Here is a 26,832-nt window from a genome sequence, read left to right as displayed (position 1 = left end):
CATACTTAATGCAATCACCAACGTTATTAACTTAATGTAATAGTCTGATGAGAACTCCATGTGGGCTTTAGGCATAGATGCATGCCTGATAGCTGCCTATGTACTTTGTCGTAATGCCCAATTAAATCTCACAATACTCATCATATCATGTATGTGCATGGTCATGCCCTCTCTATTTGTCGGTTCACTGCGACCGTAATTTGTTCACCCAACATGCTATTTATCTTATGGGAGAGACACCTCTAGTGAACCGTGGACCCCGGTCCATTCTTTTACATTGAATACAATCTATCGCAATACTTGTTCTACTCGTTTTCTCGCAAACAATCATCATCCACACTATACATCTAATCCTTTGTTACAGCAAGCCGGTGAGATTGACAACCTCACTGTGCTTCGTTGGGGCAAAGTACTTTGGTTGTGTTGTGCAAGTTCCACGTTGGCGCCGGAATCCCCGGTGTTGCGCCGCACTACATCCCGCCGCAATCAACCTTCAACGTGCTTCTTTGCTCCTCCTGGTTCGATAAACCTTGGTTTCTTTCTGAGGGAAAACTTGCTGCTGTGCGCATCATACCTTCCTCTTGGGGTTCCCAACGAACGTGTGAGTTACACGCCATCATACCCCTTTGTGACACTTGGTTGAAACATATGTTATGCAATGATAATCCATGTAAATCCAAGCTAATTAGGACAATGTGCGAGCACTATTGGTAATCTATGCATGAGGCTTGCAACTTATAGGATGTCTTATACATAACACATATGATTTATTACTACCGTTGACAAAATTGTTTCTATGTTTTGAAAATGAAAAGCTCTAGCACAAAAATAGTAATCTATGCTTCCCTCTACGAAGGGCCTTTCTTTTACTTTATTGTTGAGTCAGTTTATCTACTTCTTTCTATCTTAGAAGCAAACACTCTTGTAAACTGTGTGCATTGATTCTTACAAGTTTACCTATTGCACTTGTTATATTACTTTGTGTTGACAATTATCCATGAGATAAACATGTTGAAGTTGAAAGCAACTGCTGAAACTTATATCTTTCTTTGTGTTGCTTCAAAGCTTTCTACTAAGAATTTATTGCTTTATGAGTTAACTCGTATGCAAGTCTTATTGATGCTTGTCTTGAAAATATTATTCATGAAAAGTCGTTGCTATATGATTCAGTTGTTTATTCATTGTCTTTACCATTGCTTCGAATCGCTGCATTCATCTCATATGCTTTACAATAGTATTGATCAAGATTATGATAGCATGTCACTTCAGAAATTATCCTTGTTATCGTTTACCTACTCGAGGGCGAGTAGGAACTAAGCTTGGGGATGCTTGATACGTCTCAAACGTATCTATAATTTCTTATGTTCCATGCTACTTTTATGATGATACTCACATGTTTTATACACACTTTATGTCATTATTATGCATTTTCCGGCACTAACCTATTGACGAGATGCCGAAGAGCCGACTGTCGTTTCTATCTGTTTTTGGTTTCAGAAATCCTACAAAGGAAATATTCTCAGAATTGGACGAAATTAACGCCCAGGGTCTTATTTTTCCACGAAGCTTCCAGAAGACCGAAAGGGATACGAAGTGGGCCGACGAGGCGCCGCCACCATAGGGCCGCGCGGCCAGAGGGGGGCCCGCGCCTCCCTATGGTGTGGGCCCCTCGTCAGCCCTCCAACGCTGCCCTTCCGCCTACTTATAGCCTTCGTCGCGAAAACCCCAGTACCGAGAGCCACGATACGGAAAACCTTCCAGAGACGCCGCCGCGCCAATCCCATCTCGGGGATTCAGGAGATCGCCTCCGGCACCTGCCTGGAGAGGGGAATCATCTCCCGGAGGACTCTTCATCACCATGATCGCCTCCGGATTGATGTGTGAGTAGTTCACCCCTCGGACTATGGGTCCATAGCGTAGCTAGATGGTTGTCTTCTCCTCATTGTGCTATCATGTTAGATCTTGTGAGCTGCCTATCATGATCAAGATCATCTATTTGTAATGCTACATGTTGTGTTTGTTGGGATCCGATGAATATGGAATACTATGTCAAGTTGATTATCAATCTATCATATATGTTGTTTATGTTCTTGCATGCTCTCCGTTGCTAGTAGAGGCTCTGGCCAAGTTGATACTTGTAACTCCAAGAGGGAGTATTTATGCTTGATAGTGGGTTCATGCCTCCATTGAATGCGGGACAAGTGACGAAAAGTTCTAAGGTTGTGGATGTGCTTGTTGCCACTAGGGATAAAACATCAATGCTTTGTCTAAAGATATTTGTGTTGATTACATTACGCACCATACTTAATGCAATTGTCTCGTTGTTTGCAACTTAATACCGGAAGGGGTTCGGATGATAACCTCGAAGGTGGACTTTTTAGGCATAGATGCATGTCTGGATAGCGGTCTATCTACTTTGTCGTAATGCCCTGATTAAATCTCATAGTAGTCATCATGATATGTATGTGCATTGTTATGCCCTCTCTATTTGTCAATTGTCCAACTGTAATTTGTTCACCCAACATGCTATTTCTTATCGGAGAGACACCACTAGTGAACTGTGGACCCCGATCCATTCTTTACATCTGAAATACAATCTCCATCGCAAACTCGTTTCTTACTGTTATTCGCAAACAAACATCATCTTCCACACTATACATTTATCCTTTGTTGTAGTGCCGACCATTGATCACATAGTTCATCGGGGAGCATGACAACCTCAACAAGCTTAAAAAGATCGGGAGCAATTTAGGACGTTGATGTCATTGTTGGATCCAGGCATACCAAAGAAAAGTGCCAAATCCGGAGATCATGGGTAGCCACTCGCTTCAAGTATCACCAGCAGCCGTTTATGTGACCCTTGTACATTCCACCGCTACGATAACCTTGGATAGTTCTTCCATTTCCAATGCATGCGACCGTACGCATCAACACCATCCTCTTGGAAAACCCCTAGCTTCATTTGTTGCAAGGATCCTGCGAGTGTCTTCGACAAGTGGGTGATCTCAAGTAAAAGTCCCCGAACACCTGCTATGACGGCCTGCGTGAACCGGTAGAAATAATCAAGGGCGGTGGACTCCGCCATCCGAAGATAGTCATCTGCACCATCACCGGGAGCTCCATACGCCAGCATCCTCATAGCCACTATGCACTTCTGAAGTGACGAAAATCCCAGTGCAATCCGCCTTGCATATGAAGTAGGGGTCAAAGTCTCGGATGGCATACACAATTTGCAGAAATAGCTTTCTGCTCATCCTGAAACAACGCCTGAAAACAGTCTCACCGTGCAATGGATTGTTGGCGAAGTAGTCGGCGTACAACATGCAGTAGCCCTCCATTCGCTGTCTCGGCTTGCACTTCCGGCGACCTGGTGCTGACCCACCACGTCGACTAGTTGCCACCCCGACGTACAGGCTTGATAAGCAACCGAGGATCATCATGTGCTCCTCGTCTTGGGCGGCAGGCTGCCATCTCTTCTCGCATAAGCTCGACGAACATCTGCTCCTCCTCTTCGTCCGAGTCCATGGCCGGCGAGGCAAATGGACAAACACCTGACGGGCGTGGTCGAGGCAACCCGAGCCGCGAACGACGAGGAGTAGGCCGTCGTCGGAAAACAAGCCGGCGGAGGAGCAGCCAGATAGGCCGTCGTCGAAAGACGGCGGAATATAGGCAGGTGGGGAAGGAGGGACGGCGGAATCTGGGCAACAAGCCGGCGGGGTGGTGCCGGCGGCGAGCGAGATACGAGGGGGTGGGGGAGATTTTGAGCGAGCTGGCGGTGGGGTTCGTGTGTCGAGTCGCCGATAGATCGGGCCCTTCCCCGCTTTTCACTTGTCCGGACTCCCCGATAGATTCCCGGGTGACCGGGGTTGGTGTGGGTCGCCGGATGGATGAAGGGCCAAATCCGGACGAAAACGAGGAACCGGGGGCACGACTGGGCCGAATTTCGCCGTCCGGGTGGAAAAAACGTCGCTCGGGGGCCTCGTCGGGGAGACGAGTGGGGATGCTCTAAGGACCAACTTGCCGATATCTTCACCAAACCGCTGTCTCTTCCTTTGTTCATAGGCTGTAGACGCAATCTTAACTTACTGAGTACCTCATGCCACAGTTAAGATTGAGGGAGAGTGTTAGAGCATCTCCAGCCGCGTCCCTCAAAGCGTCCCCCAAAGGGATTTGGGGCGCGCCGGACAAAAAAACCGTTCCAGCCGCGTCCCCCAAAGCCCATTTTTGTCTGGCGCGCCCCCATACGGTGTCCGGCGCCCCGAGCCCGTCCCCGTCCCACAGGGGACGCACCGGGCACGCCGTACACAACGAAAGCGAGGCGAGGAGTGGCGGGGCCGACCCGTCGGCCGGCACGGAAGGTTAAAACCCCGTCGCCTACCTTTGGTCAAGCGACGTTAATGGCGTCCCCTGTTTTCCCGGGCGACGCGAGGGACGCGTCTCGTCGTGCATGGCCGCGTGGCCGTCCGCGCCGGAGTTATTGCGTGCAACCACCCGCTGCCGCCGCTGTTTTAAGACGCCCTGCAGTTCTCGCCGCTCATCACAATCGCCGCCGCCTTCCCCCTCTCAGATCTTCTCCTCGTCTCTCCAAAAAATGTCGAGCTCGTCCTCCCGCAAGATCGCCGCGGCGAACGGCTTCGGCCGCGGCAGCCTCACCGTGGCGGAGGCATGGGCGCTGTACCACGCCCGGTATCCAGTCCCGCCGGACATGCGGCTGCCAAGCAGCGGCGGCTGGAAGATGGCCGTGAACGGCATTGGCGTTCCGCCGCCGCCGAAGCCGCGCACGGACCAATGGTGGGACGCCGTCAAGGCCCGTCGGGCTCAACTCACCGCCCAGGAGCGGCTGGATCCGATATGGGCGGTCGACAACAACGACGCCTGGTGGACGACGTACTTCAAGGCGAAGTACGACATCGAGATGCACAGCACAGAGGGGCTCGTCGGCGGCCCCAATAGCTGGAACAAGGACGGCCGCGCCTGCTGCTCGGGCGTTCGGGCGCACCCTCGACAACGTCACCCGCGGCATCCGCAACGGCGCTCCAAGGCTGGAGATGCCGTCGTCGCCGCCGCCGTCTCCTCAATGGCAGCCGAGGAGGACGACGTAATCGTCCTCCTCGCACTCTTCTTCCTCAGGACCGGCGCGATCGACGCCGTCCTCGTCTTATCGGTCGGCGCCGTACACCGTTCCCAAACGGGAGGTGAAGGAGGAGCCGGCGACGCCCGTCAACACGAGGCGTGGCGGAAGCGGCAGCGGCAGCCGGCGGCAGCAAGGGAGGCGCGGCGGCGCCCTCCTCATCCCGAAGCCGGAGGTGAAGGAGGAGCCGGAGGAAGCGGCAGCAGCGGCTCATCGCCAGCAGCGACGACCCCGAGGACTGCCCAGGTCCGCGGGCGGCGTTCTTGGCGTCCATGGACGACAAGGACGCCTGGAGGGGCGACCTCGACGCGGCGATCGCCTTGTCCATCCGCGACTCCGGCAAGCCGCTGGTGGACCTCACCGACGACAGCGAGGCAGGACCAAGCGGTGCGGTGAAGGACGAGCCCGTCGACGAGCCCGTCGGCGAGCGCGTCAAGCGAGGAGGTCGTCACCGACGACATGTACAACTTCCAGACGAGTACTACGACGCCTCCGGCCGCCGCAAGTGGTTCTAGATTAGGTTTAGTTTAAATTTAGTCAAATTTCGTTCGAATCTTGTAAGTTTGGACGAATCTTAGTCGAATCTCGTTAAGTTTAAAATTTCCGAATTTTTGTTTGGGGGACGCGACTGGGGAGCGACGTCCCCCAAAGACGGCACAAACAAAACACGTCCCCCAAACGCTCAATCCGGCGCGGTTTGGGGGACGCTTTGGGGGACGCGGCTAGTGCTCTAGCCGCGTCCCCAAAGCGTCCCCAAACCGCGCGGATTGCGTTTGGCGGACGTGTTTTGTTCGTGCCGCTTTGGGGACGTCGCTCCCCAGCCAGCGTCCCCCAAACGCCGCCCCAAACATTTAAATTACTTTTTTAACACATAAACCATTTATCAAATGTAGCATATGAATAAAAATGTTTGCGAGGATTGTTTTCAAATTAAATTACAACAAACAATAAAACAAGTAATCAAATATAATAAATAGGGCTAGATGCTACATCAAGGTGCCACAGTATTTCCTTTGATCCTCCACAAATGCTCAACGAGATCAGCTTGAAGTTGCTCATGCACATTGCTGTCACGGATCTCTGCGTGCATGGCGAGAAAATCAGCAAAATCTGCGAGGCAACTCATGATCAACCTCCGCAAGAGGGCCTTGACACTCATAGGGACCAACATGTGACCTAACATGATTCTTGCGGTCATCCTCGATGATCATGTTGTGCATGATCACACAAGCCTGCATCACCTCCCACATTTGGTCGTGAGACCAGCTTAGAGCATGGTACGGACAATGGCAAATTGTGCTTGAAGCACACCTAATGCCCGCTCGACATCCTTCCCGCAAGCCTCGTGTCGTGTAGCAAAGTGGGAATTCTTCGGACTCGATGGATTCGAGATTGTTTTGACAAAAGTGGCCCATTTTGGATATATACCATCGGCTAGATAATAGCCTTTGGTGTATTGGTGGCCATTGATCTCATAGTTGCATGGTGGAGCATGCCCTTCCACTAGTCCGTTGAACACCGGAGACCGTCGCAACACGTTGATGTCATTGTGTGATCCCGCCATGCCAAAGAAAGAATGCCAAATCCACAGGTCATAATCTGCCACAGCCTTCAAGCACCACACCGCAATATCCATGACGGCCTTTGTATATACCTTGCCAAGCAAACGGGCAGTTCTTCCATGCCCGAGTGCATGCAATCGATGCTTCCAAGCATTCCAGAAATCCTCCGGCAGCATTTTGTGCCATGATCCTTGCGTCTCTTCCTCGCTTGGCCCTCTCAAGTAGTATTTGCCAAACTTTCCCACCACAGCTCGGCAAAACTTGTACATGCACTCAATGGCAGTAGACTCACTCATGCGAAGGTAGTCGTCCCGTGTATCGACAGGTGCTCCGTATGCAAGCATCCTCATGGCGGCGGTGCACTTCGAATCGACGAGAACCCGAGGACGCCTACGGCGTCGAGCTTGAGCTTGAAGTAGGGGTCGAACTCTCGAACGCCGTGGAGGATATTCATGAACAGCCCCTTGCTCATCCTGTGCCGGCGCCGAAAATTGTCGGCATGTGTTGCGTCGTCGGCGAAGTAGTCGTTGTGCGGCATGGCATGCCCCTCCATCCTCTCGCCGGGCTTCGACTTCCTTCTTCCCGGCCTTGATCCTCCGCAGCCGCGGCCTCTTCCTCTTCTCCGCCTCGGCGTCAAGCATGTCCCGGAGGGACGCGATGATCGGCAAATGCTCCCGCGAGTCGTTGTCGAAGGCTTGCTCGTCCTCCAGCAGCGGGGCAACCATCTCATCGTCGATGTCCATGGCTAAAGCAAAATCAATGGTTAAAATTGCGCCGAGGCGGACGACGGAACAAACAGCGGCCAATCGCGCCTACCCGGCAAGTCGTCGAGCACCTTCGTGCGCGGAGGTGGGGCGGATTTGACGGCGCGTTACGGGACGCGGCCGGCGACGCGGCGGCGGCGCCACGACCGGCGGGAGCCCCAGCCGCGACAACGGTGCCGACTCTCAGCAGAGATCAGACGCCCAAACGGCCGGGAAATCCAGCGGCGGCGGTGGGGTAGGAGGCGCGGGAAGGAAGGAGCGACGAGAAAAGAGGCGCGAACCAACGGTTTATGCAAATAGTCGCCGACATGTGGGAGCCCGTCTCGCTTTTCGTTGTGTCCGGCGTCCCCGGTGCGTCCCCTGTGGGACGGGGATGGGCTCGGGGCGCCGGACACCGTATGAGGGCGCGCCGGATAAAAATGGGCTTTGGGGAACGCGGCTGGAACGCATTTTCTGTCCGGCGCGCCCCAAATTCCTTTGGGGGACGCGACTGGAGATGCTCTTAGACTGTATATTTATATACCTATCTATGTATCTGTATTGTACCTCTTGGTACCCATATATAAAGTGATAGGCCATGAGCCAGTTTTCACCCAAACATTGTTTAACATGGTGGGAATATAATACAGTACTAGTAGTTGCCAAGGAAATACTGATCAAAGCGATAGCGCAGGCCATACCTACTTATGCGATGTCTTGCTTTGACCTCACAAAAAGTCTGTGTGACGATATCACCAAGATGATTTGTCGATACTGGTGGTCCCAGATGGGGGATGATCACAAAGCACATTGGGTAAGCTGGCAAGATATGATGAAACCGAAGAGCGAAGGAGGGCTGGGGTTCAAAGACATACATGCGTTTAATATGGCCATGCTTGCTCGTCAAGGATGGCGTTTGCTGCAAGCCCCGACTCTCTGTGTGCCGGGGTGCTCCGTGCTAAATACTTTGCTCGATGGTGACCTCGCTTAATGCGAATCCAAGGCCGGGTATGAGTTATGTCCGGCGGAGTATTCTAAAAGGTATCGAAGTACTAAAACACGGCGTTATCTGGAGGGTTGGCGATGGATCTCACATCAGCATCTGGTCGGACCCTTGGATCCCAACATGCTCTACTAGAGGCCCGAGTACTCCTAAGGGCACATCACAGTTGAATGTAGTTGGGGACCTGCTGAACTTAGAGACAACAAGCTGGAACGAGGTGCTCGTGCGGCAATCGTTCTTACCAAGTGATGCAGAAGCGATTTTGAAAATCCCTATATGTGACCAACTGGAAGATTGTGTTGCTTGGCATCCTGACAGCAAGGGGATTTTTTCTGTTAAATCGGCGTACAAAATATATGTTTTGGCCCAAGATGATGAAAGGCAGGCAGGTCGATCAAATGGGAATATTGGTAGTGAATGGGAGACTAATATCTGGAACAGATTATGGAAGCTAGACTGTCCTCCTAAAGTTCATCATTTCTTATGGCGTTTTGCTCGTGATAGCCTGCCGCTTAGGATGAATATTGAAAAGAGGCATGTTGAGTTGGATACACGGTGTGCGGTCTGTAAGGCAATGTTTGAAACTGGAGGCCATCTCTTCATTGCGTGTCGAGATGCATCAAAAGTCTGGTCTTCTCTTGCCTTGGACCATGTGAGGCAAAGATCGCTAAGTTGCAACTCGGCAATGGAAGTCATGGATCAAGTCCTTGACCTGTCATATGACGAGAAGATGAAAGCTGTGGCCCTGTTGTGGTGTTGGTGGACAGAGAGGAACAAAGCAAACAGGGGTGAAAGGAGACTACCGCTCAATATTCTGCAGGTGAGCATCAATAATTATACTGAAGAGTGGAGAGTGCACCTAAAAAAAGACCCCAAAAAGCCAATGAATCGGTTTCAGAGTTGGCAACCACCTCCTGTTGATTGGATTTTGTTGAATACAGATGGTGCATTCAGCCCTGTCACAAACAGGGGTGGGTGGGGTGCAATTGCAAGAGACCATGATGGAGATATGATCATTGCTGAAGCTGGTTCGGTCCCCTCGGCAGCAAATGCTTTTCACACCGAAACATATGCAGCTTCCGAGAGCAATTGACATGGCCGTAAGACTTGGTTTTGGTCGTATTATTATTGCAACAGTACCGCGGAACCTCGCAAAGAGCAATTACGTCTTCCGAATTTGACTCGGCCGAGTTGGGAGTCCTCTCTCGTGAAGTTAAATTCCTGCTACAAACTGAATTTATTGAGCATCGTGTCGTCTTTGTACCCCGTGTCCGTAATAAGCCTGCCCATGAACTGGCAACGTTAGGCCCGAATGGGGTGTCAAATGAACACCAAGTGTGGTTAGATCAGGTTCCTGTTGATGTAAGCAGGGCTCTGTACGGTGATTCTACCGTTCAAATTTAATGGAATGACAGTGTTCCAAGGTCAAAAAAAAAGTAGTTGGGGCGCCCCTTGGGGCGCCTCCTCGCTGGTCATATGCGACCCAATATTTGGCATGCATGGTGCCATTGTAATGTTCAACATATGTTATGATTTAATGCTTCATTCAACCAATGGCTCACAATATCACACTGGAAGTTCTATAAGGCTAAATAAGCACACCAAATGATTCAACACATGCACGCTGCCATTTCAAAGTAATGGATGATATTTCCTCAAGACAGTTATTTCAACACGGAGTTTACTTTATCTCACAAGTAACATAATCAATAGAAGACAGCATGCAACAAACTCATCCAAGGCAGAATCAAAAGCCTAAAGAGATATGCATTTATTAAATTTTCAAAGGAGACACATAGATAAATGTCTGCAGACTAATTCCAAGTTCCGATTGCTGAATACTTGATGGGCCATAGGCAATATGAGCAATCTGGAATTTCTTGGCAATCTTTAATCCTCGCAGCCTTCCTTAGGAGTGTTGTTGAAAATTCCTTTCTAGTTCATACCCGACCTATGAGGATGGTGATACCTAGGGTCCGATGTGGTTTAATCCGCATCGAAAGAGTTTCAAGAGCATTAACTTACATTGCCTAGGAAGAACAATGAAAGCCTTTTTCAATGGGTAAAACAAGATTATAAAGTTTAGAGGATTTGACATGAAAAATGCATCCGAAAACCCTCATTTAATCGGATAAAAAAGAGAAGTCTAAATCAGAATGTTCAGAATTCATTAGTATCAATTGTTAGCAAAAATCTGAATGCATAGATCTTTTATAAAGTGGAAAGCCCTCATAGTTAATTAGTTGTAACAATGTGGTAACTGTATCAGAAACAGAAAGATAGATATTGTTTATGCAGAACGTAAAACAAAAATGTTTTAAGTTGATTCCTTATTGTAAGAGACGGTTCATATCCTCGAAAAATTACCAAAACTCCACATTTTAGCATATCATAAAATAAAATAAAATAAAGTTAGTTCAAAATCAATCGACATTTCGAGAATGATAAGAACTTGATATTTATGTGGTCATTAGCCCTAGCTTTAAATGAGCTTGAAGATTGATAAATCAATGTCTTGCAAGTTAAAATATAAACTATAGACAGCACAAAAATAGAAGGGTAAGATAACATGTTCTGAACCTTGTAGGCCTAGCATTTTTGTTTAACTACAAAAGGTAAAACTCATCTTCCTGCAGATTTCCAAAGAGGTGTATTATACGAAAACTGTTATGCATGCTCCAGTTAACAAGTTGAGCACAACTTCTCTCTCAACTGAGGATGAACTGACAGAAAAATGAGCATACACAGCAACAAGCAAAAATATCCCAACAGGTAAAAATCACATGTAAGAGATGAAGTCGTGTATATGAAACACTAATTGGCTACCTCATCCAAGAAAAACTCAGTGCTTAAAATATACCTTGAGCTTTACCATATGATGGCAACTACACTCTACAAGAATGCTAGTCATAATACCTGCAAACTGGTGGTCCTTCTTCTCCTCTAGAGCTTCACCGCATTTGTAAGGACAAACAATGGTTTTCAATTGTACAAGAACCAAAGTGTTAAGTCATATAATAAGAGGCTTGTGCAAGATTAATCCATATATAGCAGGTGATGTACCAGATCAGGTGAACACACCTGCAAATAAGACATATACAACGTATGAGCCTATACTGAAATACTAATGCTGCAATCAACAAGTATAAAAATTAGCATAGCTAGGGGTTTCAATATTACTGGCCAAACAAATTTGGATAGTTAGGAAACTTTATGGTATGAATATAAACACAAATCTGTAAGAATAATCTCGATTAACCAATTTAAAAGGGCATAAACAACATTGATTTGAGAATAAATTAATTGCCATTGAAATTACAGAGATACGACCAATAAATCTGCTATAGGATCCATCACATACATACTACTAACTATAGAGCTAAATATGGCTACTAATCTGACATAACCATCCCACCATAATATTGCATGATCCTTACTTTTTTTTTGCAAGGTTGCATTCCTTTTTGTTCACAACAGACTGCAATTGGCCTTATAAAATTAATCACATTCTTACAATGCTATCTAAAATCCCCATTCCTAGTCAAATGATAAATCAGAACTGCTATAGCTTTAACCTATTTAACCTGAACGCAAGCAGACAAGATAACAGCCAAATATAAGATAAGATTCAGATGGATTCCACTTGCATCTCACATACAAAAGACCTTACTTTCTTCCGGTGTAATGGTTGTCGTGCATGAATGGAACGAAAGGGAGATAAAATTGAAGAGGTCAGGAAATATCCAAAACGGAAGATATTAAGTTACAGTTGGAAATTATGTACAAACCAAAACAACCCACTTCCTCTCTCATCATCTTCATGGTGTCGTCAAACTCTAGTGCGCGCATCTTTCATCATAGGGTGGGATGAGGGAAACCTATTGAGATTATAAACTTCCTCCAACACATATTTGTGACTCTTCTGAACATTAATCAAGGGAAACATCATGCATTGGTAAGCATAATATGCAGTGTGTCTAAAAACATGGAATCACCCTCAGAAAGTTAAGTGTACGTAAGACTGGTGTGCATTGCAAAGTACTAACCATTTCCTGAGCACCCTCCTACCAAATCTCAAAATCAACACCATTACACTCCTGAATCAAAATATTGCAAATATTAGTATACTATATAGTAACCATTGTAAGCTACAATAAATTGATGTATCTGATGGATCCTACATAGTAATATAGTATCCATTTAAAGCTAAACACAATGGATCTTGTGAAAGCAAGTAGCAGCAATCTTAATTGCTTGTCAAGATCGTTAGGAAGATATTTTATCCCACTGAACAACAACAAAATTATGAGGGCACTACAAGATATATATACAATAGTGTCATTCCAATATTTTCATATGGCACAAACCTACCTTGGCAGATGACCAGTGAGTATCTACATAAGGTTTCATCCACTATTTCTAGAGAAATGTCGTTCAAAGAAAATTCAAAGCATTTTACAAAATAAAAAGACTTCCACAACATGATCGGTGGTGCATACCTTGAGTTTCTTGGCTAATTCCTCACAGTAACTGGCATACTCTCTTTTAGTATCATAGCTATGGAGGCATGTGTGGTACTTACTTCACCTTCTGTACCCCTACATTGAAAATGATACAGAGAAAACATATTGCTTAGAAACTTTTAAGAGACAAGAACTATATTTTAACTGAACACATGAAGTTGCAAAAAGTTCTGTTCCAAGGCAAATAAATTCAAATTGAGACAAGTGAAGGCACGTGGGAAACAAGACAAAAAAAACTACCTCGAGTCATTCTCCGAGGCACTTAGAGAATGATTACATTTGACCCTCCAACATGGGGCCAAAGCAATGGAGAATCCGCTGCCTTCAACTCATCCCCATCCTCGTCATGTCCTCCTAGCAGGATTCTAGATCTGATTATCCATGTTGTAAATGTCTAAATGATTAAGCAATGGGTAACATAGCTTGCATTGGTTCTCACATAACAAACATAAAGAAAAACGCATATAAGCCTAGCAAGCAAGCCACTACCTACTCCATAGACTATGGACTACAGAGTCCCAACTTCTCATTCAGACAAACAAAATACAACTAAGATTTCGAAGTATTTGGGATTGATCTTACAAAACACTCACCGCGAGAAAAGATTCCTTGTCTCCTATATCCTCTTGTCGTAGCCTTTCGTTGTTATCCATCAATCTAACACACATTCATTAAGCAATTCATCAAATGTTTCATGAGCACAAAACTAAAATGAGCATATAGCTCAATAACTCCGGATATTGATAAATATTGTGATCCTAATCATATATGCTCGGATATATATAGCACAAACCAACACAAATCGTATTGGAGGTACAAAAAGATGCCAATAAGGGGGGAGGAAGAGAAATCATGACTCGTATCATCCTCCTTGAAGGAAAACGTGATTGATAGCATTTGATACCTTTAGTGGTGTTCAAATCAGATCATGAGGAGTCCTTAGCGCGGATGGCCTAATCGCTAACCAGCCTAGAGTGAAAATACGAAATCTTCTCCTAGATCCGTCCGGCTCATGCTTCTCCTTGGCGGCCGAATCGTGAAGCTTCTCCTCATGTGGAGCGGGGATCTCGCCGACGGCACAAGGCATCCGCAAGTCGGATAGAACAAGAGGCAAATCAGTAAGGGGATGAGGGACACGTTTTGAGGTAGAGGGAGGAGAGCGAGAGGAAGCGCCGCTAACCACCAATCCTATGCAACGCTCCGCCGACGAAGGAACCGCCGTCCTCTCAATACACTCGCCCGGGTTCTTGGTCTCTCGCCGAGGTTCTTGGTCCGGACTAAGCCGCACAAGCGAGAGCTCGGCCGGCGTAGTTGTTCCGCTTCCTCGCGCGCTTAGCCTCACCATCGGCCGGCGAGTCCCGCGCTGGAGAGGACGATAGGGATGAGAGAAGAGCGGCGCGAGCAGTGGCGATGTGAGATAGATCCGGATGGGCATCGGCGGGGCGCGATGGGGAGCGAGCGAAATAGAGCGGACGAGCGCGAGGGTGTGGCGGCTAGGGTTTCCGCGAGGGAGTTTTGTCTAGCGGTGATGGGAACAACGAACGATCGAGATGGACGCGGGATTGGTTCTTAGATCGAACGGCCGGACAAACCAAGCGCCTTCGGCAGACGTGGGTCGCTCTGAGATAGGGCAAGTACCCACACACTTGCTTGTTCTCAATACGGTGGGAGTACATGCAAATGCCACTACCAGCCAAGCACATAGATGTCCTCCATTTGCTGCCAAGTGCCCAAGTGGAGGAGGCGATTTCAGCTGCACACCGCATGGCAACACCATCACTCATGGCCACTGACTAGTCATGTCTCACGCAGTCACGCTGCCACCCCTGCAAGTCTGGCCACATCGTCCGGTAATGACACGAGCAAGACAGGTGTAGGCTATGAGCTTAAGGGTGTGTTTAGTTGAGCTGTGGCTTATCTGAAAGCAGTTGTGGGCTGTGTGCTGTGGCAAAGCAGCTCTGACTATGTTCTGTGAGAAAGCTGTAAAAGCCATTTGGCAAGTAGCTGTCTGAACTGTGGTTGTGACTGTAAATGTCCGATATACCCCTAAAGACTCGAGAAACTATTTATTAGTATTTAGCGATAATAATTTTATAAGAGATTTATTTAGATCTACATAATGGGGTTGCAGTTAATTAATATATTAGATCAAGATGATGACTTTGGATGTACGAAAATAGCTATCACTTTGGAGTTTGGACCAACAAATCAACAGGCCACTATTTTCGAAAGCGAAGGGACCAACAACGTTTCAGGGCATAGCTCGTTTGATAGTCTGCCGTCGTGGGGGAGGTCGCTCGGCTGGCCGGTCGGTCGTCCTGGACGAGGTTGCTCGGCAGCCGGCCAGTGCAGCCTGTCAGGGCAGCTGCTAGGGAGGCGGGGAGAGAGGGGCGGCCTAGGAGAGGGTCGGCCGGCGGGGAAGGGGTGGCCACAGGGGAGCTCGTCGGGGAGCAGGGATGCGGGAGAAATTAAGGATTAGGGGCAGGAGATGAGATTGGGGAACGACGTCACGTCTCCGGTGGTAGATGGTGGGTAATTTCCAGTCGGTTTCAAGGGCAAAGAGGGAGACAGTCCAACGCGCGCACAACCAAAGCCAAAAAGCACCTCCGCGCGAGCTTTGCTCGCGACACTCGTTTCCCCGCGGCTTTACTGGTAAGCGCGTTCGGTGGAATTCTCGTTTGGTTGGGCTTACGACTTATAAGCTGAGAAAGCCACAGCAAAAGCCCAACCAAACACACCCTAAATTTACTCGCCAAGTTACTACGCATTGACTGACAGGTGGCCACCACGGGGGAGCTTAACTATACGGGCCCAGCAGTCAGCGACATCACAGAAGTCACGTATCATCCCACGTCCCCAATGAAATCCATTTGTAGGAGTTCAGCGCGTACGCCGGATCCTCCCGCAGATCCGGCGGCGGCGCACCTCGTCCCGCTGCTCTCGGCCCTCGCGCGACACGGGGGGACCGGCACGCGCCTCGAGTTGAGGTACCAGCCCCCTCCCGACAAGTTCGCGTCCGGCCATGGTACCGGCCGGTTTTCCTCCCATAGCTACCGCGCGAAGTCGACGCGGACGTACCGGCCGACCCGTGCCTTTTTGCCGGACCGCGAGCCGCTAGACTCATGGTCGTTCTTGGTCTTGCAGAACGGCCAGCATTTCTTCCCTATAACGTCGGTGGGGTGGATAGTGTTGGATGTGGCAATGGTTTGGTCGGGGAAATGGCCGTCGGCAGCGTCCCTTTAAGAGGCTCGGACGCCAAGTTACTACGCATACGTCCCGACTGACATGTGGCCTCCACGTGGGAGCTTAACTATCCGGGGTCCAGCTGTCTGAAGTCACGTACCATCCCGATGATGGGGTCACAGGTCAGCACTGCAGATAAAGCCCACTCGCCGATGAAAAGGCCCAAAAAAATAAAAAAGACGACAAATTTATGAGCAAAGGAAACCAGATTTTACGGAGCAGTCCCTCTCCGCCGATTCCGCCCATGAAGCCACGCGTGGTGAAAACCGAAGCGCCCGAGGACCGCCCCGCGCCGCCGCCGCCGGCGACCGCCGCGGCCCGCGGCGGCGGCGGCGGATCGGCCGCCCCCGCGCAGCTGATCGAGCTCAGCAGCAGCGACTCCGACTCGGACGCCGACGCCGGCGCCAAGAGGGCGCGCCTGGCGGCGGAGGGCAGCGGCGGAGGGAAGCGCGCTAGGGTTTCCGCGGCGCCCGCGGACGTGCCGCCGGGCTTCCTCGATCTGCTGCCCGCGCCGCCCACGCCGCCCTCGCCGCCGCCCTCCAGGAGCGCCACCAAGCAGTTCTGGAAGGCCGGGGACTACGACGGGAAGCCAGCCGGGGATGGGGAGCCGCCGCCTTCTGGTATGTATCTATTTATTTGTTTTCATCTCACCGTCTCGTCTGAAGCCGCTGCCTCTTCTCATTTCTTGATTTGCGGTTGGCTGCTGTGTTGTTGTTTTCCCTTTCTTGTTATTTTGTGTATTCATTCATTCGTGCCCAAGGTCGATTGCTGCACGAATGCTTCAGGATTCTGAGCTGTTTGGCTCTTCACCAATGATGAATCTCACGCAATCTGATGCCTGAGATTCCTGCAACAACTTAATGTGCGTTTATAATGGGGGAGCATTTAGAATTAGTAACAGCAAGGCAACAGTAAACCCTTCCCCTATGAATGGCAGCTAGGAGTGAATCCTTGTAAGAATGGGAACAATGGACTTATAATGAACTAATGTACCATATACTGTACATCCATATAGTTTTGTGCCGATACTCCCCAAATCAAACGCATTAATTGTGCGAAGTGATAAACAGAATATACTCCTAATTGTACGAATTGTAAAGGTTCTCATCTCAATCATGTACGACTTACAATTCCCGACTGTTCTTTGTGGACTTCCTAAGGAAAGATAGCTGTTCAGTTGGCATATCTGTTATTATCTTAGAAAGTTATGTGTTTCAGTAGGGATGAGCTTTGTCGAATGGAAGGAAACAAATTCCTTGGACACTTTTTACCTTTCCCATTCACTTTTAAAAATGTTAGCATGCATGGTCGTATCCTAGTCTTTATATGTCTAATTTATTTGATTCGTACATAAGTGTTTTTTGTGTGTGTTCTCACCTACTTATTTCAGCATCTGGACTGGAACATGTCCGTGTACATCCTAAATTCTTGCACTCAAATGCGACAAGCCACAAATGGGCGCTAGGGGGTATGGTCTTCATCTTCAGCTCACCTTGTTCCTATCTTGTTTCTTCACATGAATGCTGAATCAGACGCACCAATCACCAATGCACTGTTTGTTCATATCATCCTCCAATCTTTGGTCATGTCAAGTGGCTAATATGTACTTTGATTGATGTTACAGCTTTGGCTGAGCTTCTGGACAACTCACTCGATGAAGTAAGCTAGAGAAGATATAAGTTGTTATTATAGTTTGTCCAACCAAATCCATGTATTTTACTGATCAGCTGTTTCCTTTTTAGGTTAGAAATGGAGCTACCTTTGTGAATATTGACATGTTAGAGAACAGTAAAGACAAAACAAGAATGCTCCTTGTTGAAGGTGCAAAGATTTCTGTTCACTTACATTATTATACTGATGATGACATATACTTTGGTTCTTGTTGCCTGAGTAGAAAAAGTATTGATAATAAGATAAGTTTACCTAGATCAAGTTACCAAAAGAAACATGTCCCGCTGAACTCATGCTAGAACTGAACATTATCTTGTATGACAACTTAACACATGTTTAAACTAAGAGAAAACTGCCTGACCATCCCAAACAATTATTACTGTCTCACTTAAGTATGTTGTATAGAGTATCACCATGCAGATTCTTTTCACCTCTATCTCGAAATTAATTTGCTGTATACTTGTATCTACATGTCATGTTATACGGATTATCACTATGCAAGATTCTTGTATAGGATGTCCTTGTTTATCATGTCATCATATGTTAAATACATGACATTCTATGCTACATTTTCCTTTACCATTTATTTGATGGACGAACCAGATTTAGGTTAGAGGAAGTTACGAAATAAAATCTGATGGAATAAATAGTCAGACAACCTTACAAGTTCATATAACTCTTATTAGGTCAGCTCATGTATCAATACGATTCAGTTAATGAGCTAGATGTTACTTCTACTTTATTGTGCAATAGTTTGATAAGATAAAAAGTTTACAATGGAACTGCGAATGGGTACCGGTGACAGAATTCTACATACTTACACTGGTATTTTTTAATACTATTGCATAGATAATGGTGGTGGAATGAACCCTGATAAATTGCGGCAGTGCATGTCCTTGGGTTATTCGGCCAAGAGCCAAGTTGCAAATACCATTGGACAATGTAAGTTGGAAGAGTAAATTATCTTTAATATATTCAGTTGATACATCAAAATTATATTTTAGTATGCGGGTAAAACTACGAAGCATTCAATTCCCTTGCTTTGCTGCTGTTTTTCAGATGGAAATGGTTTCAAGACAAGTACAATGAGACTTGGTGCTGATGTTCTAGTCTTTTCCCGTAGTCGTGGAGAAAAAGGAAAAAGGTTGTGTTGCACTGTATCTTCAGTCTTGACCATCACAGTAGTAACTATCACTAGAAGATGGTTGTTTCCATGAGTATTGTGCAACATCTCCGAACTACCAAAGTATCTTTGGGTAGAGAGTTACGTAGATACTTCATATTTGTGGTAATGTGATCCACTAGAAATTAATCAGATCTGTTCAATTTAGATACCAGATAAAAATCAATATTTCCTGGTGTTAGTGTATAAACATAGCCATATATAAATCTAAATGTAACTGCAATGCAAGACTTCCTTGTTGTGTTGTTCCCTCATCACTCGGAAGTGTTTAGCATATTGACTACTAAAATTTGTAATACTAGCATACTATGATGCGAAACATCAGTTAAAATTTTGTCTTGGAAATGGCGAGAAGTTAAAATAAGACCGAATTGGAAGAAAGGATGGAGTAGATGTGTATATCACACTGAGATGACATAGCTTGTGATTTAGCAATTAGGATTCGTAATATACTATGTATAACATTGTAAATTAGTCCCAGTTATAAAAATTACTTTATGTTCCTATACATTTGTTATTTTCCTTACCAAGAAACTGAGACTTTTCTTTTTTATTGACATGAAGGCCTACACAAAGCATTGGCATGCTATCCTATACCTTTCTGAGGAGCACCGGTAAAGAGGATATTGTTGTTCCAATGGTAAGACCATTTCTTATCCAAAATGTTTAGTCTAATGTATCTTGTACGTTTTAACGTTTTCTTAAGAATGCTTATTTAAAAAAGGAGTTATGTTTATTGGTTGCAGTTTTTTATGAAGATTAATTAACTGGAATTCTATTACATCAAGTGTTTAATGTCTTCATTCTAAATTTGCTAATGTTTGTGGAAACTTTGCAGATTGATTATCAAAAAAATGAGCTGAATTGGACAAGACAGCTGCGGAGTACATTTACTGATTGGAATACAAGCCTACAGACTATCATTGCATGGTCGCCCTATAGAACTGAAGCAGAATTACTTGAACAGGTATAGCATATGATGCATCACATACTTATTTTGACACAACAACCGACACCCTATTTTTCACGATTTGTGTTGCAAAACCAAAAAAATCGTCAAATAGCTGTCAGTTTAAAATAAAAAACTCTTAATATGCTTGCTGACAAGCAGAACATCATCAAATTTGGTACGTCTGATGAGATTTGTGCAAGGATACTAAGATTATATGTTTTCTACTTTCCTTCTAATATAGAAAACATACAGCATGGCATATTTTGTGCAAGGATACTAAGATTATCTGTGTTAAAAGTTTCTGTACACTACTTTTGCAGTTTAGTTCTATAAAGGAACAGGGGACTCGAGTTATCATTTACAATCTTTGGGAAGATGACCAAGGAGATTTGGAGCTTGATTTTGACGCTGATGTAAATGTAAGTTTTAACAACTAACACTGTGCCACCATGTTTAAGTTAATCAGTAAACTATGGTTTCTAATGATATTTGGGAGGACAGGATATTCAACTCAGAGGTGGTAACCGTGATGAGAAGAATATCGAGATGGCAAAGCGTTTTCCAAACTCCAAGCACTTCCTCACATATAGGCATTCATTGAGGGTAAGCTCGCAGTGATCTGTTGAAATGACTTATGGTTGATATGTATTCTTATGATGTTACTCGAATTGTGAGAACTTTGTTTTAGGCCATTATAGTATCTCAGTTTTCAGATTGACCAATATCTGATAGGAGATAATTGCATTGGAACGTTTGGGATTTCGATAGCAGATTCTGAATTTTTTTTTTTTTGTAATTGCATTGAAACGTTTGCGACCTCGGTTCCCAGGGCATTGTTGATGTACTGACAAAACTGCTGCTTGCAATGAAACTGGATAGAAATAGCTACTCTCGGTAGGAGCTGAATCTTTTAAATCTCATCAAGATTACCTCGTGAGCTTGCTGAGCTGTCGATTTGTGTGATTTTTGTTAAGTACCTAATGCTTGTAAAGGCTCTCTTGCAACATAGAAATTGCTCCGTTCGTGACTTTCTCTTGTGTTAGAGACTAGAACCTATATCTCAGTGAATTATTTTGATTATGTTCCTACTTTATTCTTTTGCTAGTATGTGATGCTAGACGTGCTGCTGAGTATGACTTGTGTAATCTCCATGTGCAGAGTTATGCATCTATCTTGTATCTTAGAGTTCCAGATGCTTTCCAAATGATATTACGTGGAAAAGAGATTGAGCACCATAACATTGTGACTGACATGATGCTGAAGAAAGAGGTTACATACAGGCCGGTTGCAACTAATGGACTTCCAAAAGATTCAAATGTAGTAGACTATAACCTCTTTAGACTTTTTTCCCCGAATACTGATGATGCATCAGTAGATCATTACTCACCAAAATTTGATCTTCTTCATCCCAGATGGTAGCTGATGTGACAATTGGCTTTGTAAAAGATGCAAAACATCATGTTGACGTCCAAGGGTTTAACGTATATCACAGGAACCGTCTGATAAAGGTCCCTTTCTATGTGTATTTTTTTTCTTGATTGAGATCATATAAGTTCATCTCTTTTTTAATTGTTGTTTTATCAGACTTCTAATTTATTCGTCACATATTGACTGCTGATGGGTCTTGTAGATCATACTTTTATGCTTGATTAGCAGCCGATGTTTCTTCCTTTGTGCTGTTACTGTTAGTCTGTTCATTTTCTAGTATACTAGTAATTGGTTGGTCTTAGATACGTTATTGACCTTTATGAACCCCTTAGAAAGTATTCTTGCTCTAGGGCTTTTAAGTTTATATTGGTGGATCGTTTTATCATCACATAATATTTTATTTGTTTCTTCTAGCCTTTCTGGAGAGTGTGGACTGCTGCCGGAAGTGGTGGGCGTGGTGTTATTGGTAGGTCGCTCTGGTCTTTTGATATCTTTTCTGTCTGTTAGCAGCTCGAGAAATAATCAATTTAATCTGCAGGTGTACTTGAGGCTAACTTCATAGAGCCAGCTCATGATAAGCAGGACTTTGAGCGCACAACTCTTCTAGCAAGACTTGAAGCACGTTTGATTCAAATGCAGAAGGATTACTGGTTTGTTACTTTGTTTTATTACCATTCTCTTGATTGTCAATTGGTATAGCGACAGTTTCATTGTGGCTTACAAATTAGTTCGAAGTATGCTTAAAATTTTCAGTTTTTCACTCATCTCACCCTTCTCTCTCATAGGTCAGGAAATGCTCATAGGATCGGATATGTTGGGGCACGCTCTTTCAGAAGTTCTGAAACAGGAGAAGGTAATGGAATGATCAGATTTATGATCAGCTGTTGGAATGATCAGCTGTTGATAAAAATGATTTTTCTGTGAAGTTTGTTTTCATAATATGATGCTATAAATATTTTCCGCTAATTATTATTACGTATGCTCTGTAATATCTCTGTCATGTACACCAAGAAGGCTAAAAAATTCACTCATACTTTATGGAATCTGACCGTGACATCTAAAATAGTAGTAAGGCCATCTAACAGTGACATGCATGGTCCAATCCATTGGTAGTTTGTGTAGCGGCAAGGGAGGAATAAAACCGATTTTATGCCAAAGTTATATGTATAAGATGATGCTAGCGTCCAAATCATAGAATTGGCTGCATTTTTTTAGCGCGAATGAGGTGGTGGTACCATAACTTCAGTACTTATTATCTCTTCAGGTAATTATCTATTTTCTTGATCAATGCTGCCTTTTCATTTTGGCAGAAAACTCTCCTGAAAGCCCGCTAGGACCGCAATCATCACCTGGTCATTCTGGGAAAGGCTATCCAAAACAGCGCAACACTGGTAAAGGATCGAGTAAAACGAACAGGAAATTAAGCACACCTTATAGTATTCAGCAAGCTGAGAAGTCTGCTAGGACTAAGCGATCCACGAAATCAATACTGCATGGGCTATCAGACACAAGTGATGACAGTGATTCTGAGTTCGTTGGCACGCCGTCATTGAGTTCAAAAGCTCATATCCTGAATGCACATAGAAAATATTTCCAGAATGGGAATACTAGTATGGCAACACCTCCGTCCAATGGATCAACTGAAAAAGAGCGAAGCATAACAAAATCTCAGTTGGTGGTAATTCTTCTTGTGCTGGCGTTTCTAGTGTTAACTTCTATTTTCTTGGGTCTGCATTTGTTTACATGAGTTACTGGATCATGTTATGCTACAGTGACTTTCTCACTCCATCGACACTGCACTGCCTTTTCCTCCATAATCATGCACACAGCTCTGCTAGACGTGCTTCTGTTACAATACTTAATACTGCTTATCATCTTTATTACTCTGTAATCTATGGTATTGCTTTTCAGCATTTATTTCTGTTTGATTTGTGAAGGAAATGTGGGTTTTCTTTTGGAGTTGGTAATTTGCACTGAACAGTTAGTGTTGGGGCTGATAATCTTGGGTTGTCCATTTTTCTCACTGGTAATAGCATTGTAGTGGAATTTCTGCTATTCAGGCTGGATGGCAAATCTGGAATGAGCACTAGCTACCATAGTAGTAAACACATCAAACTAGAGTTATTACATAGTATTAATGGTGAAATGAAATGGTTGTTTGCAGATTGACATTCAAAATTACATGTAATACACCTGTTACCTGCATGCTTCAGTTGTAATTACTGTTGCATGATGTAGTTACATGCTTCCATTTTTCACTGGCCCTGAAAATTACATTGGTTACCTGTTTTATATGTAGAAGGCTCATGTGCCATTTGCATGCTACAGTTTTTTTTTTTTTGTAGTTATTGTTGTATAATGTGCATATATGCTTCAGTATATTGCATGTGGATGTTGTTGATGATCTTAACTTTTTTGTCAAGTGTCTTTTTTTTTTATATATATCTTAAACATGTTTGCTCCAGTTTTGGCTTCCTTTTATTTCTGTTGGGTTTCATATCTAGCCTACCCCAACTTGCTTGGGAAAAAAAGGCTTTGATGTTATTGTTGTTGTTGTCGTAAAATATGTTTGCTCCACAGGTACAAAATGCAAGAAGTAATGGTGATGGACATTCCATTGATGATCTTGAAACTATCAAGCAATTGAGGGATGAAAACTCATCTTTAAAGGAAAGGTAAATATCAGCAGGGCTTTAGCTACTTATCATGTTATCATTAGAGGGCCAGTAGTGCAATAATAGTTCCTCGATGTGTACAACTCTATGATAATATTTGAGAATCGGTGAAACCGATGTTGAGAACTTAGAATGCTTCTGACTGTCATTTTCTTGCGGCACTTCATGTTATGCAACTGCTGAGGGAGGTGGGCCTACATTTTTATAAGTATTTTTAAGGATTCACTGGCTAACATCAGCAACAAGAACTAGAATCTGGACTCTAGACAGCATACTGGAATTGAAATACTAGACAACAGAAAATGGATCTTCATTACTTACCTTTTGTGAGGTCGAAACAAGAAGAGCACTGTCTATTTATATTGAAGATTAAGACGATGATTTAGTAATTTAATCTGTTCTGCAAAAAAGGTAGAAATTTAATTTCACGAGACATACTTACAGAATAAATTTAAGGAAAGTGTAAAGTGGTCAGTTTAAGTGTACATAATATGAGATAGAATGGTCTGTCTAATCCTACGCTGGAACTTTTAGGTATAGAATAATACGACAGAGTTCTTGATGACAAATAAAGTAACTACAGGCTTATCCGTTTGCACAGAGTTTGGAAGAAACCCCAAGACATGCTAGTAACAGTCCAAAGCTTGTGTATGCTTAACTTGGCTCGCCTCGCTTTTAGTGTTCAAGTTTATGTGAATGTGGTATTTTGCTGTCATGGTTTCTGCAAGTATCTGTACTTGCAACCTTTACTACTCCCTCCGTCCCATAAATGATGTCTTAGATTTTTCTATATTTTGATGTATTTAGACACTACAAATTTAGACAAATCTAAGACATCCTTTACGAGACGAGGGAGTATGATACATCTTTTTTAGAGATTGCAATAAGATGCCATATGCTGCTCTTCTGTCAGGTTATCCAGTGTGGAAGAGTCAATGTCACAAGAGCTGATTATGGAACAGGACAAGATCAAATCTTTGACAGAGAGGGTACGAGCTTATGTCTTGTCACATGTAAACCTAGTGTTTTGAACTGTCTGCTACTTATGCAACCCATGTTATTGGCATCTTTGTTTCCAATTTATATGGAACATCTATATGCTGTTATGTTGCACTAGTTATGCTTTTTTCTCCAAAATAAATACAAACTATTTAAATAATCTAATACTACTGCAGACAACCATACAAATCATTTTGTGTTACCACTGGCAGCTGGACAAGAGTTTTCTGTTGCAACTCTTAGCACTACTCCGCCTAATGTTGTATTTTATTATACTTTGCTTAATCCTCCAGTACATTTAGATCTTCTTAGTTTGCTTGATTAATACATTTACAGTTTTATCTTCCACTGGGGGAATCCTAAATTCCCAGTCCATTTCTTGTTCATTAGTTTTTTGTTTTGTTTTGTGTTTGACGAGTACCTGTCTAGCATTATGAGATGATATCTGTGACTTGCTACATCAACCAATTGCCCAGTCTTATGTATTATCTCAATCCATGGCATGACAAATGGTTACACTTGATGCTTCTATAAACAAGCATACTTACCATGTTCCCATATTTCCCATAGGAATGCATTCTGGTCTATTAGTTTTTATTATCAGGCTCTAACCTTCATTTTCCAGGTGGAGGATTTGGAGAGACAACTTGAAACTGCAAATAAGGAACAAGAAGCACTGATCGATATCTTTTCAGAAGAAAGAAGTCGGCGAGACGAAGAGGAGGAAAATCTAAAAGAAAAGCTAAAGGTGAGTTGAGACAAATCACTCCTCTGTTTGCCACATTGCAGTACCATATGATCTCATCTCCCAGTATACTTGGTCTTTCTTTGGCAGGAAGCATCTTCCACCATACAAGAGTTGCTGGAGAAATTGAACGCTGCCAAGAAAGGTCAAAAGGTGTGAGAAAATAAGCAACGTTGCCACGGCCTCACTAACCAGAGACTTCAGTTTCATGTAGTCACGCCCTGGGGCATTGCTGTTGCCTTTCCCACATCTGTAGCTTTAATACGGCCGCAGCTCGTTTCCATGTTCACACCTTCACTTAAAGTTTAAGGTGTTAGTTCTATTCCTTTTTCTGTTTAGAGTTGAGATGCTAGGTGCGTCATCTCGTCCAAGATAAGCCACGAGCGTTGTATATATAGGCATGAGATGACCTCTAGATTCAATGTAAATTAGAGTAACCACTTAGTTATTTCATTGAGATGTCCATAATGTATGTCTGTATCAAATAGTAGATGCCAATTTTCCTAAGAGTATAACTACGATTAGAGCATCAAAAGCGACTAGTTGGGGAGGCGCAAATTAATGCTTCAATAGGTGTTGCAAACGGTGCTGTAAAATAGAGCGTGGAGCAAAAATGCTATCTCGTGCACTATATCTACCGCGCCGAAAAGAGCGTGTGGTATCACGCGTAAGAACAACTAACTAGTTTTATCTGATGAAGGTGAATATGGTCTCACGTGAATGCGTTGCAAAGTGCTTTTACACTATCAAAATTTAGTGTGATTGTTGAAGATGCTCTTAGACCCTACTAGGTAGGGATTGAAAACAAAGTGGATATTTATTTTTATATTTTTTTGTGGAGCAAAAGAGAATACGGAAATCCTGCAAATAAATATGGAAGTGGATGTTGTTAAAATATGTAGGGTCATGGTACGGAGTACGGACACCTGAATCAAGAGTACGCGCATTCAAGAAAACCAACAGATTTGTTCAAT

The 26,832-nt window shown here is 44.5% G+C and overlaps 1 protein-coding gene and 1 long non-coding RNA gene across 3 annotated transcripts; one reads left to right on the top strand and one right to left on the bottom strand.

Moving 5' to 3' along the window:
- Positions 1 to 11,243: 11,243 nt before the first annotated feature.
- Positions 11,244 to 13,463, bottom strand: LOC124678481. Of its 2 annotated transcripts, XR_006994501.1 has the most exons (4): positions 13,203 to 13,457; positions 12,939 to 13,037; positions 12,228 to 12,536; positions 11,244 to 11,520 (listed from the first exon to the last, which is right to left on the bottom strand). It is a non-coding gene; the product is annotated as an uncharacterized LOC124678481 (long non-coding RNA). The 2 variants fall into 2 exon arrangements; XR_006994500.1 differs by having other exon boundaries at positions 12,228 to 13,037; positions 13,203 to 13,463.
- A 2,964-nt stretch (positions 13,464 to 16,427) lies between these two features.
- LOC124673802 (protein MICRORCHIDIA 4-like) lies at positions 16,428 to 26,373 on the top strand. Its single transcript, XM_047209841.1, has 20 exons — positions 16,428 to 16,825; positions 17,596 to 17,673; positions 17,830 to 17,864; positions 17,948 to 18,026; positions 18,726 to 18,818; positions 18,936 to 19,020; positions 19,624 to 19,699; positions 19,898 to 20,026; positions 20,332 to 20,430; positions 20,513 to 20,614; positions 21,170 to 21,328; positions 21,424 to 21,519; positions 21,854 to 21,905; positions 21,978 to 22,089; positions 22,225 to 22,292; positions 22,750 to 23,117; positions 24,020 to 24,114; positions 25,028 to 25,103; positions 25,739 to 25,861; positions 25,949 to 26,373. Exons 1-20 carry the CDS (start codon positions 16,450 to 16,452, stop codon positions 26,015 to 26,017), a joined length of 2,370 nt encoding a protein of 789 aa, XP_047065797.1. The 5' UTR covers positions 16,428 to 16,449; the 3' UTR covers positions 26,018 to 26,373.
- The last annotated feature ends 459 nt before the right edge of the window (positions 26,374 to 26,832 follow it).

Source organism: Lolium rigidum, chromosome 7, assembly GCF_022539505.1.
Source record: "Lolium rigidum isolate FL_2022 chromosome 7, APGP_CSIRO_Lrig_0.1, whole genome shotgun sequence".
Lineage (NCBI taxonomy): Eukaryota > Viridiplantae > Streptophyta > Magnoliopsida > Poales > Poaceae > Lolium > Lolium rigidum.
The sequence above is the reverse complement of the archived record's forward strand: the minus strand, read 5'-3'. Positions and strand labels throughout refer to the sequence as shown.